Here is a 16557-nt window from a genome sequence, read left to right as displayed (position 1 = left end):
AAGGTTTAAAGCACGTTTTAAATCATCTGATTGTACCAAAAAGTGTGGTACTGAAGAATTCTAAGACATAAAAACAGGAATAAAGGCCAGGTTCAGGCCCTATATGTGTGTGTGTGTGTGTCACCATCATTCTATTGCAAAACCTCTAAAACTTTCAGTTTTTAAAAATGCAACTTTTCAGAAGATGGTAAAAACCAATGTAAAAATAATTGATTAATTATAAAAGATATTATAGCATTTCTATAGGTCCATATGTCATACTACACAACATACTGTATATAACAATAAGAAAAAATGCCAGATAAGCATTATGTCAAAAAGCGAAATCACGAACAAACAAAAATGATCAAATATGCTGAATATAATGTGTGTATATACAGTACCATTTCTCCCACTGGTCTTCCATCCAGCTGTCTCCATCCTCCCTGGAGTCCATGGCCAGGCACAGCACCATCTGCGGGGCAGGGTGGGGTGGCGTGGGACGCGGTGTGGGAAACCACAATTGTTACCACACACACCTACGTGCTCCTGGTTGTTCCTGAAAGCCTACAGCAGCAAAGAGGAGTTGGCAAGGAGGAGCGAGCCTTCTGTTCCTCTCAACAGCATCATACTGTAGCACTGACACTCCCTGTGCACTGTGTGTGTGAGGGCTGAGTGTGTGTGTATATGTGTGTGTGTGTGTGTGTGTCCTTCCCAGGGTCAATTAAAGTCAGCAGCGGATGAAGGAGAGAGGGAGAGAGAGAGGCAGAGTGAGCCAGAGAGGCGGAGAGCGAGGCAGGGACCTTTTAAAGCTCTGCCACTCCACTGATTGATGGTCTGGATCGATGCGGCTCAAGTTGCCACCTCCAGCACTCGCTCCAGGACGCCCAGGCCAGCAGCACAGAGGGAGCAGGGATGCTGGAATCGATGCCATTGATAAGGCTGAAAATAAACATCTGGCCCCACCCAGACTGTACAGCTGCCTCACCCTCCTATCAAATGTATGATCACTTTCTCCACCGGGACAAAGACAAAATAAAGGAAGCACAAAACAATACACTGCAAATTCTGCATTGAATCTATACAAAACAGACTAGCAGGAAACTGGAGCATTTTGTAAGGAATAACCCCATTATTATATACTAGTGCACTTCAGTAATTCAGTTCAAAATGTGAAACTCCTTTAGGATTATACCTGGAATTCTGCAGGAATTGGTCGTTAAATGTGTTCTGATCTTCATCTAAGTCACAACAATAGAGAAACACAGTCTGCTTAAACTAATACCACACAAATATATATATATATATATATATATATTTGCATGGTTTTATTGAACACAACATGTTAACATCAGAGACTGTAAAAAAAGATGGACGCCGTGTCGCCGTTCCCATTCATTCAATGAAAATGAAGCCAAAATCTTCCTCCATGTTGGCGATCCTGATTCCCGAGTCTGTAGAGCGCAGTAGAGACCAGAGGAGGGAGAAAGACTTTGGAGAGACCGCCTACTCAATTAAATAACCCCTGAGCCCCTGAGGGGCTGCCTCGCGGTCACAGACTGCAGAGCGTAGAGTAGCGGAGCTGACGGTCTGTTATTGGTCCCGCCCATAACCAGCCCTTTTACAATAACCACACCTTTTTTGAATAGAGCTGAATAACGTTTTAAAAAACGAATTATGTGGGGAATATAAATTAGATGTACATTAGAAAAAAACGTGATTAAAAGTTGTCTGTTTTGCCATTGAAACCTATGGGAATGGGTGGGGTTACACAACTCTCTGCAACCGAACAGCAGGGGTGCCCGACCTGTGGTGGCTTCACTTTTGAGAAACGATGCTCTGTCCAGCTATATACAGTCTATGGTTAACATTCACAGTGCAGTGTAGAAAAAGTATGTAAACCTTTGGATTTAATAACTGGTTGACCCTCCTTTAGCAGCAATAAACTCAAGAGAGTTGGAGAACTTCATAAAAGAAAAAAAGCTCTTCTTCCTGGATTGTTTTTTTCTGATGTGATGATCAGACTGTGGGTCAGCGTCTGACAATCGATGCACAAGCTGAACGTACCTTCACAACTCAAGACGTAGTATGCTTGATGAGCTGTGGGATAAAATACTGCCTTTTTTATAATGTTAGCATTTTGGGTTCAGAGGAGCTGCAGTCCTAAACAATATTTCGAAAAGGACAAACCGAGCTGTAAAACTGGACAACGGGTGGAAAAAGAACCCTATCAAATTGCCACAGTGCCCTGCTTTGCAGCCTAAGATCAATATGAAAGCAATGCATCTCTCTTTCTATACTCTCTATCACAGGGTTGCACAACTTGCACAGTCCTGGACCGTCAATCCCCATCAAAATTTGGTACTGGCCTATTCAAAGATACCTGATTCAACTCAGCAGTTCAACACAAGTTCTACAATGTTCTACAAATGAACTATTCATGGATTTTGCAAAATCATTTTAAATGTATTAGATTAAGCCAGGGGTGTCCAAACTATGGCCTAAGGTATTTTAGAAATAGAATGAAAGTTGGCCCGCTGTTAAGCAGGTTTTTATAATGTGAGATTCGGAGTTTGAACGCTAGGGGCCAAAGAGTCTAAAAGCAGAGAGAGTGCGCATTTCTAGCACTGAAAACGGGCCAAAGAGTCTAAAATCGGAGAGAGTGCACATTTCTAGCGCAAAAAACAGGCCAAAGAGTCTAAAACGGAGAGAGTGCACATTTCTAGCGCAAAAAAACAGGCCAAAGAGTCTAAAAGCGGAGAGAGTGCGCATTTCTAGCGCCGAAAAAACGGGCCAATGAGTCTAAAAGCGGAGAGAGTGCGCATTTCTAGCGCAAAAAAGACGCAAAGACTCTAAAAGCGGAGAGAGTGCGCATTTCTAGCGCAGAAAAACGGGTCAAAGAGTCTAAAAGCGGAGAGAGTGCTCAGTTGTAGCGCAGAAAAATGGGCCAAAGAGTCTAAAAGCGGAGAGAGTGCGCATTTCTAGCGCAAAAAAGACGCAAAGACTCTAAAAGCGGAGAGAGTGCGCATTTCTAACGCAGAAAACCGGGCCAATGAGTCTAAAAGTGGAGAGAGTGCGCATTTCTAGCGCAAAAAAGACGCAAAGACTCTAAAAGCAGAGATAGTGCGCATTTCTAGCGCAGAAAAACGGGTCAAAGAGTCTAAAAGCGGAGAGAGTGCTCAGTTGTAGCGCAGAAAAACGGGCCAAAGAGTCTAAAAGCGGAGAGAGTGCGCATTTCTAGCTCAAAAAAGACGCAAAGACTCTAAAAGCGGAGAGAGTGCGCATTTCTAGCGCAGAAAAACGGGTCAAAGAGTCTAAAAGCGGAGAGAGTGCCCATTTCTAGTGCAAAAAATACGCAAAGACTCTAAAAGCGGAGAGAGTGTTCAATTTTAGCGCAGAAAAACGAGTCTAAAAGTTGCCGTAATTAAGGAGTTTAATATTAAGAGACATCATGATATGAAACAAAAATTTGAAAAATCTTAGTTTACACAACACTGTCAAAGATAAAGATAGTAAGTCAAGTAAAATAATGTGTAAATGAAATTAATCCGGAAAAAGTATTATTTAAAGTGGTATATTTCATTATTTGTTTTATTACAGAGTCTTTGTCCCGTGACTTCAAATATATTTCTCCTTCTGGCCCCCAACAAAAAAAAGTTTGGACACCCCTGGATTAAGCAGTAAGCAACCTGCACAGTCACATGGTGACAGAGCATTTTAGCAGAAACACTATACTAACAGTAGGTAAGGCATAATCTATGATGTCTTTGTAGATTTTGAAGAAATGTCAATGTTAACAGTGCTGCTACTGCCATTTTTAACTTTCAATACAAAAAATCCAATGTCTAGACGCAACATTCTCCAGGGTAATACCCAGTCACTTAGTTTGGTTTCCAGTGTTATACCAGTCACACAACTGGAGGTGGAGGAGCCTATGGTGGCTAACAGCAAACTCCATATCCAGCAAATATCAGTCTTTATAGGCAATTAGGTACCACTTTAAAATAAGTCTACCTTTATAAAGGGTTTATAAATGGTTTACAATGAGTTTATTAATGGTTACTAATTAGGTTGTAAATGCCTTAAAATCATTAATAATCAGTTATAACACATACGTAGAAAGGGCAACAATGATCTGTTGTTTGCCAAATAGTGAACCCACAGCTCTCTATATTGTTGCCCTTTCTACGTATGTGTTATAACTGATTATTAATGATTTTTAAGGCATTTACAACCTAATTAGTAAGGGGAGGTATGGTTAGTTCCCCACGAACACACTGACCCCCTGTCACTCACAGCATATCGTCGCTGTCCAATGAAAAACACTTATCTCCAAAACAGCAACTTTACAGGAGAGAGAAAAAAACATGTAAACTTTCAATGGAAGTCAATGTAAAAAGAGTTTATTCCAGGTAATTTTGAAGAGTTTGTATTGGTTCGTTCATTAAGAAATTTCGGCAGAGTGTAAGGGACAGTTTGTCTGTTCAAATTATGTAGTAAACTAAAAATCGACAAAAATGGAGATAAATGTTTTTTTATTGGACAGCGACGATATGCAGAAAGCTGATTGGTTATTTTGGTGTCTAGGGCGGGACTTTATTCTAGAACCGAAGCTGGGTTGAGCATTATGAGAACTTCCAGTCATTAAGTCAGTTGATTAGTGACATGGTTCTGATTTGTGACCATCATACTGGAATTAGCTAGACTAAAATGGGTAAACTGTGACCATGATAATCAGAAACAATTCACAATTAGGCTCTGACTTTTTAACAATGACTTATAATTAGTATTTACAAGAAACAATCATGACTCTATTATATTACACCACCTTTACCCACCCTGACTTCACCCACTCTGGTGCTTTTGGCACTAAATTCTGACCCTACAATCTGTGGGATGATCCTCAGCAGAAATTCAAATTCAGCAGATCAGGCTGTGATTCTCCAGTCTTCAACTGTTCAGTATTAGTGAGTCTTGGCCCACTGCCACCTCAGCTTTCTGTTCCTGGCTAATAGAACTGGAACCAGACTGTTGTCGCACGTTTTAACAGGATCTCAAATTTGCCAACAAATGTGTGAGAAAATTCGTTTGAAATGTTGCTCAAAAAATCAGTTGCTCAAAGACTTCCTCAGTTCGAAGGAATTTGCATAATATTAAATGAGTAAAGGAATAGTGAAGTTTTTAATGTGTAAAGAACAAGTGTGGAAGACAGAAGATGCTTTCACATCTACCATGTTTAATCTGGACTTTTTTGACTTTTTAGATTGGGTCTGAACCAAAGTAGCAGGTGTGAAAGGGGGCATGAACCACAATCCGGACCAAAGGATCTACTGAACTATGGTCCGTTTTGTCTGCAGTGTGAAAGCCCTTTTTTAGATGGTAGATATTCAGAACAATGATGTAAAGTTGAGGCAGTCTTTAAAAAAAAAAAGAGGAAAAATGATTGGTGTTGTGCTGAAATGCGACTCCTCTTGACACGTCAGGCAGCAGTATGGACAAAAGCGCTTAGACTGGGAATTCATTTATTTACTGTAACAGTAGGTTAATCCTTATTTATACACAGAGATAAAATAAGATTTTACATTCATTCTGAGTCTGACTGAGCTTTCATTTCATTTTAAGTCAATTTTTTCTTTTTGGATTAGAATATTACTCAAATAGTATACCTGTAACTCTACCTCTTCACAACTTTACAACTGATGCTCTTAAACATATTAATAGGCAAGAAATTCAAGTAATTAACTCTTAAATGAGTTCAGCACAGCTGTTAACTGAAAGCCTGAATTCCAGGTGACTCTACCTCATAAAGCTGAGTGAGAAAATCCAGCCAAGATTGGGTGAATACTTTGAAGATCCTAAAAAATATATATTCTGGTTTGTTACTAAATAATTCCTTATGTTTTTCTTCATAGTTTGGATGACTTTAGGATTAATCTACAATGCAGAACATTTTCAAATAATGAAACAAAAAAACAAAAAACAATTTAAGGTGTGTCCAAATATTTGGTGTCTGGTATCTGAATATAATTCATATTTCTATGGGAATTTTAACTGATTCTAGTCTCATAAATTAAATGTTACATTTGCTAAGCTTAGGCTTAGTCTGCTATTCTCATTATTTTGTTTAGGAGACAAAACACACTGTAGTCAATAATAGTCATCAAGTGAGTGAGCAGTACATTATGGTTGCAGGGATTTAAGAGCCATTATCAGCTCATTAAAAATCCCACAGTTCATAATCTATGACATCCCTGCACTGACAAGCTTTACTGTTCTGCCTCAGAACAGTAATAAAAAAAAAAAAAAAAAAGCTGTGCAAATGGAGTATAACCATGAGAAACACAAAGCCCATGGGTGTCTCTGTGAGCAATGCCATGAGAAACCGAGGCCACATTTATCATTTATCATACGCTGCTTTATATTGAGAGTATAGGACAGATTTATGATTTCAGGTGGACAATAGTCCCTTCAAAAAAATCAATATCAAAAACTTAATACTAAGAGAAGGACGAGGCAGTGGTTTATATCGAAAACAAGCACAATGCCTCCCTCTAGCAGCAGGGAAGTGTTCTGCATTTCTTACTTACTACTAGTGTATCTCTAAAAATGAGAATATCATTGAAAAAAATTACTTTACTTCACTAAATCATATCAAACTGTGAAATATATATGCAGGATACTTTCCAATAAATATGCTTCAAGCAACCTCTGTTACTATTTATAAGAACAATCTAAAAACATCTTTTTTACATTAGTTTTTAATAGCTAATTAGACTATATTCTTATTTTTCTAGCTTTCAATTAGATCCTTCTTTTCTATTTATTTATTATAACTGTTTTATTATTTGGTTCTGATTTTATTATTACCCTATTATTACCTTATTTTGTATTTTTCTAGCTTTTATTTAGATCTTATTTTTATCTGTCTGGTTTTGGTTGTATTTTTATTTGATTTGATTGTATTTATTTTTATACTAACAATTTTCATTCAGTTGTTTTTTAAGAATTATATTTTATTAGTGTTCATTCTAATTGACATTTTGTAATGTCTTGTTGCTTGTGTGCTATTTCTTACTCTCTTTCTCTCCATGTAAAGCACTTTGAGCTGTATTTTTGTGTATGAAATGTGCTATATAAATACAGTTTATTTATATTTATATAGTAATATTATTTTAAACATTTATTTCTTTTATTGTTGATGATTATGGCTTACAGCCAATAAAAACCCAAAAATCAGTGTCTCGGAAAATTACAATATTACCTGCCTCGAGGTCACAGACTGCAGTTATTGGTCCGGCCCACAACCAGCCCTTTTACAACAACCACACCTTTTTAAACGTTATTTTGAGCTGAATTACATAAAAAAAAATAATTATGTGGGGATATAAAAAATTGACAATATAAGCAGAGGTTAATTTAAATAATGGAGGTAGAATTACAGTATATTAGAAAAAAACGTGATTGAAAGTTGTCTGTTTTGCCATTGAAACCTATGGGGATGGGTGGGGTTACACAGCTTTATACAACCGAACAGCAGGGGGCGCCCGACCTGTGGAGAGAAGATGATCTGTCCAGCTATACATAGTCTATAGTCTTATATAATAATCTAATTTTCTAAGATACAGACTTTTGGGTTTTCATTTATATAAATAGCACCTTTTATACATAGAAATGCAGCTCAAAGTGCTTTACATAGAGAGCAAGAGAGTAAGAACTAGCACAACAAGCTAGCAAGATATTAAAAAATGGCAATTAAAATGCACACTAATAAAATATAATTCTCAAAAACAACTAAATGAAAATTATAATAGTATAAAAATAAATACAGGACAAGCTATTTAACACAAGTAAATGCGAGTAAAAGAGAGAGAGAGGGGGGTTAGAGACAAAATTTGACTTGGGTAAACATCACAATGAAATAAATGATAACCAGACAGTGAGTTCAACTGCTTTGAGAAAATGTATTTATTTATTTATTTGGACATATTGTGATCTACATTCCAACAACGTAGATGCAATACATCGCAGAAACATTGTCTTTGTCGCTGACAGAAACATGCAGTGAGGAGGCTTCAATAAATGACTGCCTACTAACAGAGCAGCTCGCCATCCCAGCAGCGCTTCCATGAAAATAAACTCTTTTGTACAATACAAAAAAAGACAAAATAAATAAAGCTATTCCATTAAGCTTGAGGGAACTTGACTCGTCATCTTGAATGTACATGTTCGCGTGGAATGTACTGTTAGTTAGCTGGCTGGGGCGGGGGCTAATTAACAGCCTATTATTAATGGTCAATAACTGTAATAGATAGTAATAGATTTAGTCTTAATAAAATATAGTATGTATCTGAAACCGCAGGGCAGTAGTGTTTTAGAACTGTCTGCAGGAGTCGTTAGGATTTTAGAGTGGCTTGGAGAAATAACAGGTTATTTTTTAAATTGTTTTAGAGCTAAAGACACAAAGCATATAGACCGAAATAATATTTACTCAACACTGATTGAAAAAAAAAAAAAAAAGAAAAAAATCCTGTTTTTGTTTAAATGCCTGTGTATACCGCAAGCAATTACGCACAGTAATCTACTGTATTTGTCTTAATACATTATTTGTATTTAGAAAAGAACATTATGGCTTTGACTGCTTTTAGCTGTAGTTTATTCAGCTATTCAAAAGCTGTCAAATGAGGAGGATAGAGGTCATAAATATTTATTACTTCACTAAACAAATTCGTGCCGTACCTCATGCTTATAACAAAAATCAGATTTGTTCTGAAGTTCTGACTTTAACCCAAATACAGGGGTTGGACAATGAAACTGAAATTCCTGATTTTAGACCACAATAATTTATTGTCCTGACGGACAGTTCTGGTGGAAACAGGAGAGTTGAGGTGCACATTGAATTCTGCCGTGATTTGATCAGCCGTGGTTTTATGTTTTTTTTGGATACAATCTGGGTTAGCACCCGAACATCCCTTTCAGACAGCTTCCTCTTACAGCTTCCACAGTTAATCCTGTTGGATGTGGTTGGTAGTTCTTGGTGGTATGCTGACATTACCCTGGATAGCGTGACCCTTGATGCATCACAAAGACTTGCTGTCTTGGTCACAGATGCTCCAGCAAGACGTGCACCAACAATTTGTCCTCTTTTAAACTCTGGTATGTCACACATAATTTTGTGTGCATTGCAATATTTGGAGCAAAACTGTGTTTTTACCCTGCTAATTGAACCTTCACACTCCTCACTGCTCTTACTGGTGAAAGGTGCAATTAATGAAGATCGGCCACCAGACTGCCCCAATTTAGCTATGAAACCTACTACACTAAAATGACAGGTGTTTCGGTTTCATTGTCAAACCTCTGTAGTTACTGTTTTGATATATTAATATATCATGAATGCACAACATGACTCTGCGCCTGATTGGTCTGTGACATAATGAAAAGAAAAGCAGCCTAAGATGCTGAAGATGATGACAGGAGACTGTAAAAGAAAAGCTGTAGCTCTGTCTAATAGCAGAAGGATAACATACTGCAGCAGTCTGTCAGTCGCTTCTCACTCCTTTACTAGTCTGTTTGCTAATCCTGTGCGGGGAGTGGCTGGTCGTAGCGTAGTGTAGCAGTTATCTAGCTGTCTTCCATCCTGTTGGATGTCTGAGAGTCCTCTCATTTTCCATCTTCGTGTCAGACAGCCTCTCTATTATCTCCATCTGTCTGTGCAGAACAGAAGCCGTTTTAAATTATGATCATAAGTGAACATCTGTTTATCTGTTTCCTTTTTTTTTTATTTAACCCCCATGACCCAAAGTAGATGCCCCCATCTGCTTTAATAAATTCAACATGTTATGCAATGTAATGCAATACCAGTTATATAACAAATTTACATTCATTACATTCACTCATTTACATTGAATTCATATTCAAACACACAGATCAGCCACAACATTGACACCACTTATTTGTTTCCACACTTCTATTCTACAATTCTATTTACAAAGCAGGAGAACTTCAGTGTTCTAACATAAAAATGATATACTGTAGTTTGTAGCTGCATTTATGTGTCTGCATAATTTATTAGCCTCCTTTTAACCCTGTTCATCAAATGTTCCTCACTGCAGTGACACTGGCATGGTGGTGATTAGTGAGTTTGATAGTGTTGTTTTGGTACAGTGGACAGAGGTGTCAAATGATGAAGTACAGATAGATACTTTGTTACCTTTCTTAAGCAGAAATTTTGGTTTGGTTTAGTTCTTTTTACTTTCAACTTTTTTTTCAAAAATAGTCTTGTAACTCCTATTTCAATTAATTTTAGCATAGTTTCAGTTTTCATTCAGACAAAAACCCTATCCAGACAAATCTCTCCATTCAGATAGAGTGAATCAGATTGTGAGTGGATGAGAAGTATAAAAATATACCATTCTGACACCTTATTGGTTTATACTGTGATCCATCACACCTGCACACGTCCCGCCCCTCCCACACTCCAGCAAGAACGTAGCAGACGTATTTAGTCTAGTATAAAGAGGACCCGTGCAGAGACTTAAGAGAACTCCAGACAAAATCCAGTCCAACTAACCCTCTTTAATATATTTACATTCTACTAAAATACATTCATTTACAATGGTTGGTTGGTTTGGTTGGTTGTTGGGGTTTTATTGCCACTCCAGCACAAACTTGGCTATTTGTGGCATACACTTGGTTGTAAATGCGTAGATATAGCACAGTTGATTCAAATATTACATAAGCCTCTACATGTGTGTCAAATTTGATGTTTAAGATTAAGATCTGATAAAAACTTTAAAATCTTCCCTGGTGGGTGTTTCCCAAAAAGGTCCTTTATGTTCTGTTCTTGATTTTGTTCTGTTCAAAATTTTCTTATATGGTTATGAGCTGGACAGTCGATGAGGATGTGTTTTATTAGGTATTTCATTAGGTATTTATTAGGTATTTCAGTGTTTGTTGAAAGGTGTCCATGTGTTATTTTTGAGTGGCTTATACGGCATCTTGTGTAGACTGTCTGATCTGATCTTGAGTTGTGTTTGAACGTTGTCCGTCTTAACAAAGGTTGAATTTCATACAGTTTATTGTTGTGCTCTTGGTCATTTACAATGGGAATACATGCAGCTGAAACAGGGAGCCTAGTGCATCCCAAATTATATTAACAACATTAACATTTTAATACAACATTATAGTCATTATGGCTTTTAGAAAAATGTGTTTTGGGGAGGAGTGGTAGTGCACTATAGGACTCAACCTAAGATTTTGTCCTTAATGGCATCATTTCCCCTTATATTACTTTTAATTTCATACTTTAAGTAGTTTTGAAAGCAGTACTTCTACACTTTACCCTAGTATCTATACTGCTACCTAATTAATACATACACATTAATGAATACACAGAGGTTTTGCACAGGTTAAAGCGAGGCTAACAAAGTATGAGTTACAGTTACAGGCCTACATTACAGAAATACTATACAAAAATCTACGGCCAGATTACATCACATTATGTCAAAATAAAGATGAACAAAAATGGAAATGCAAAGATTTGGCATGACATATGTTACAGAATATTTATGGGCAGCCTGTTCTTTTATTAACAATTCAAATATTACACTATTTTATTACACAAACACAAAAAAAAAATCACTTTGCAGGCTCTAAAAATGAGAGTAGTTACCTTATTAGATAGCTATGTGGTCACTGCTTGTCTGCGGTCTGTGCCGGCTGTTCAGCTGCTTTGGCCTGGCTGGTGTGCTGGACTTTGGAGTTGAGTGAGCGCTGGGGTTCTGGGGTCCGACCCCGTTTTCTCTGGGCAGGAGGAACTAAAGCTGCTGCTGATGCTGCTGCTGTTGCTGCTGGAGATTGGGGCTCTGGTTGCTGAGGCTGAGGGTGAGACTGGGAGGGGGGCAGGCTTTGCTGAAGCTGGGTTTGGTTTGGTATGGACTGGCGTGAAGGTTGGGTTTGGGTAGATGTGGATGGTGTACCTGTGGAAAACAAATCTGGATGAGCGTAATGTGCACACCAACAACACAAATACACACAAACCTGCCCAAACCTGCCTGATGCCCAACCCAAACTGGTCTGGCCGGGCTCAGGAAAATGTCTGTGATGTAGGAATACATTCTTTAATGCCATGTTTTATTTTTTTATAAATCTATAGCGTAATAATCACAACATAGCCCTCGTATGCATACATCCTAGCGCTCCTAGTTTGAACGTACCACTTATTAAATCGGTGTTCGGATTTCTCCCATGTTGTGTAGGTTAGGGAAATAGCATTGTAATGGCTCCATCTAGAGGCCTGGAAATGCAATTTTAATTATTTATGGGCTCTGACTGGTCCAGCAGTCTAAAGCGCTGGCACTATGATCAGGAGATCACTGGTTTGAATCCCGGTCATGCAGCTTGCCATTAGCTTCCGAAGCCCTGAGAGAGCACAATTGGCCTTGCTCTCTCTGGGTGGGTACAGTAGATGGCGCTCTTTCCCCTCATCACTCGTAGGGTGATGTCGATCAGCACAAGGCGTCTGTGAGATGATGTATCAGAACCGAGTCCAAGATTATTTAGTATTTCTTATTTTCATTGACACGTTTTAGTATTTCACTTGCTAAATGCTTAAAGTAATATCGGTTTTTAAAATTGTACATTATATTGATCTGATTTGATGGTCTGTTTTAAAACATGTATTTTGTATATGTATTTCTCCTCCTTAACTTTTTATTATTTATTTTTGTATTTAATTTTATCAGATCCATCTTGGCCAATTTGTTACTTTTATAGTATTTACATTGTTTGTTTCATTTAGTTCTTATGTCCTAATTCTTGCTTGGCTATGTTGTAAACTGGGTTATCCACAATGTACTGCTGGTATTTAATTAAAGGTTTGTTGGTTGATTAATAGAAATAGTAGAACTACATTTTCATGTTAGAATGATATATATATATATATGAAAATTGACACACACACACACACACATGTATATAAACCTTTTAGAGCCCAATAATAATATCTTGCCTGAAATCTAGACAGAAATCCACCATGGAAGAACAAGCAGACCAATTTCACCTGTATTCCACTTCAGTACATTTACTGCTTTTTGATGCCTTGGGCAGAGATCTCTCAACAGGTCATATCTTACAGAAAGGCCAAATGACTGAAATGTCAGCACAAAACAAACAGATCAGGGGTTAAACCCAAGAATCAAGAAAGCTGCACTCACTTCACCATACAATGCCCTGTAAAATATAAAGCAATACATGACGATTTAACCAGCGTGGCGTTTCTCAGAGAACAGACAGTGACTCAGCAGAATCCAACCAGGTACAGTTACATGATAGTCAATTCCAAGAGAGCAGAACTGAACTACGGTACACTGAAAGCTGTAATATTTGTAGATATTAGTGGTGCTGATGTGTGTTTACAGCACTTTACTGTTACATAAGTTAAAAATGAGAATAAGTACTGTCTAAATAGGCAGTCTAATAAATGACTATATGGCTATAATGGCCACAAGACTAAGGAGGAAAATAAACTGGAGAGAAAACAGTAGATGGGCTCATTCAGTCTTTTTTCTTTCTTTTTATGTTTTTTTTTTTTTACATTGTAAATTTAATATTGAAAATATTCAAAGATATACAGGAACACATGCAGAATTATTTTGTAAACCAAATGTGTTAAACAAACCAGAATATGTTTTACACATATTCATATCCTTCTAAGTACCACTAAGTAGCATCTAGAAGGAGTTTCTGGAGGTGCTGAACAATAGTTGCTGCTTTTCCTTCACTTTGTGAAGCTACAGCTCATCTCAAATCCCCTCAAATCACCATCTCAGTTCATCAGGTTTAGATCAGGGGATGAATGCGAAGAACAAACACTTTTTTACTGTTTACTACGTAATTCCATATGTGTCCCGTAATTGTTTTATGTCTTTAATATTAATATATAATGTAAAAAAATACATTAAATAAAGAAAAACAGCGAATGAGAAGGTAGGTCCAGATTTTTGATTAGTATCTCAGTATATCCGGTTTAGATCAGGGGATTGTGGAGGCCAAACATTTGTTTTGTTTACTAAATATTTCCATGTTTGTCCCTTAATTTTTTAATGTCTTTATTGAGATGAGATGTCATTGAATGGGAATATGTGTCCAAACATTTGACTGGTACTGTATGGTTTAAAAATTCAATAAAAAAGCAATGACCCCTGCACTGTCCATTGTGGTAATGCCTTTTATGGTGTATTCCTGTTACACGTGACGCTGTGAATTGAGGAATTATAAATACCTATAAAAGGTAAAACTTTAGAAACGGAATGTCCCATCCATCTGCTACCCACTGCCAAGCCTCGATTGACCTCTGACAACTTTTACAGGTGCAGGCAATCCACCAGCCATTACATGATGACCAAGTTGTTTCTACATTAATACTTATGTAGAATCTAGAACCTTCTGTGTATGAAGTCACACCGCACTGAAATGTACCCCATTTTGCCCAAAATAATTAGAAAATTGTGGCAGAACACTGGGGAATATGCTAAAGGCTTGATATCTAGTTCACAGCTAGAAACTGTTGGATACTGAGTGTGCATTTTTGTTAGAAACGTTTTACAAATTGTCATTAAGATATACAAAATAATTCAATAGTATTTAAGAGGAAGACAGCTTCATTATTATTATCAATTTACTGCAAGAAAATAAATAAAAATAAAGACATTATCAAGATAAACTACAAAACATAACCATAATAATGTTTTAGAGTACAAACTGTCTGTACTGTGGAACACAGACTAATATTTTTAATATTATTTTAAATATTTGCGGTCACCACCGCTGCTGTGCTGGTGCAACTGATTTGATAGAACTCCAGAAAATGTAAATCATGAAGTGGAACATAAAATCAGGTAATGGGAGATGCATGGATATTTGTGTGATTATTTATTGTGTTTATATGCATTGTATTGTGTTGTCTAGTTCTATAAATCCCAATCAGGATGTCTAGTATAGTGTTCGATTCTTACCACTGCTGCTGGCCTGAGAATCGTCCGAAAGAGGGGGCTCTGCCTCCTCCTGTATGGTGGGCACAGATGCTAGCAGACCTGAGAACACACAAAAATTCATAAATTAGTTATAAAACAAACACAAAGAGAGACAGATACCCCACTGTTGTTTTGGTAATAGCTGTACGGATATATAAAATAGTAAAATGAGGGGTTGCACAGTGTGCCATTGACTCATCCACCTTTTGAGCTTCATAACACAGGTCAAAATGCTCCCCAAAATTCAGGTGTCGCAGATTTAGAACAGGAAAATTGGTCCTAGTCTCTTGCACAAACCCAGAAAGCATCATAAGCATCTTTCTGACATTCAAAGCTGTAGCACTCACAGGGCAGTGTATCTACAAGAACCAGGTCATGTCACAATACCAAGGTAATGACTCAATATACTGTGATGTATTGTGCAATCAGTTCAGTGAGATATCATAGAAGAAAGCATAGAACACTACTGTCTAGAAGAAGAAGAGGAAGGGAAAAAAAAAAAAAAAAAAAAAAAAACACAACCACCCTATTTCAACAATCTATACTCAAACTCATAAATGAAAAAAAAAATAAGTATTGTTTTTAAGAATCACTACAGAATTGCAAAACATAACTTTGCAATACTCAAAAAATATCCATATTTCTTATACGCCTAAGCACTAATCTACCAGTGTCCCATAAAGCATTATCTGGTCTTGAAAAAGACAAAATTATGCTTAAAATTCTGTCATTTATTAAAAAAACAAAACAGTCAGTTTGTGCTTGATCATGCTGTTTTCTGTTTAAGCCCAGAAAGAGTACAGTCTGCAGAAGAGCAACTACTTTAGACCCTCAGGTCAGGTCAGAAAGCTGAAAAGCTGAAGTGCTGTGGGAGAAGCAAAAAAAAAAAAAAAACATGAAAAGATGGCTAATAACCACAAAAGGGACCAACATTATTATAAAAGATACTTTTCTGAGGGAACAAAAGCTTGGAAGGGTCGCTGTGACCCTCCGATTCAGAAGCAGGAACGACTCAGTGGAAATGGTGCGCTGACATAACAGTACTTAACAGAGAGTTTGAAAGGGGTGTGCGACATGGCTCAAATATTATATTAAAGATACTTAGAGAATGGTGCTGGGTGGTATACCGATTCATACAGTATACTATATGGCCATTTAGAACCGGTATACATTTTTCACATACCGCCATACCACTAGAGGCGCTGTGTAGAAGCACACAGTGTAGAACAGTGCCGCCAAACAAGCACGCTGGGACAGCTCGCTAGATAACACTAGCCAGTAAAACTAAAGGATACGAGGTGATCAGTAAGTATAGCCCTGTTTAAATATATTAATACTGTAGCTTGAAGGATAACATTAAAGCACACTGAACTGAATTTATTTGTTAACTTGAGAAAGAAAGGAATTGTGGCTGATTTTAATACTGTAATTCCTCTAATGGCTTGAACTATTTATTAAAATAGTTTTGTAAAGGAAGCTGTGTTAAAGGTGTTGGTGTATCTCTTTTTGAAGGTCTATTGTTTAGATTCTTTAGCTGTTTTTCTGCTAA

At 37.3% G+C, this 16557-nt stretch overlaps 2 protein-coding genes across 3 annotated transcripts in view; both read right to left on the bottom strand.

Moving 5' to 3' along the window:
- mapk8ip1a (mitogen-activated protein kinase 8 interacting protein 1a) overlaps positions 1 to 641 on the bottom strand; it is a 39176-nt gene extending 38535 nt beyond the window's left edge. The window contains exon 1 of the mRNA XM_022683866.2: positions 384 to 641. Coding sequence (XP_022539587.2) covers positions 384 to 454 — 71 coding nt within the window. The 5' untranslated portion in view covers positions 455 to 641. The remainder of the gene's footprint in view (positions 1 to 383) is intronic.
- Positions 642 to 7920: 7279 nt separating this feature from the next.
- The window catches only part of cry2 (cryptochrome circadian regulator 2), a 31792-nt gene continuing 23155 nt past the window's right edge, over positions 7921 to 16557 (bottom strand). The window contains exons 10-12 of one of the 2 annotated variants that reach the window (XM_022683863.2): positions 14991 to 15068; positions 11648 to 11954; positions 7921 to 9684 (exon numbers count right to left, since the gene is read on the bottom strand). In XM_022683863.2, coding sequence (XP_022539584.2) covers positions 11668 to 11954; positions 14991 to 15068 — 365 coding nt within the window. In that variant the 3' untranslated portion in view covers positions 7921 to 9684; positions 11648 to 11667. The remainder of the gene's footprint in view (positions 9685 to 11647; positions 11955 to 14990; positions 15069 to 16557) is intronic. The other variant, XM_022683864.2, reaches the window with a different exon arrangement.

This window comes from Astyanax mexicanus, chromosome 10 (assembly GCF_023375975.1).
Source record: "Astyanax mexicanus isolate ESR-SI-001 chromosome 10, AstMex3_surface, whole genome shotgun sequence".
Lineage (NCBI taxonomy): Eukaryota > Metazoa > Chordata > Actinopteri > Characiformes > Acestrorhamphidae > Astyanax > Astyanax mexicanus.
Note: the sequence above shows the minus strand (reverse complement) of the source record. Positions and strands in the feature narration are given on the sequence as shown.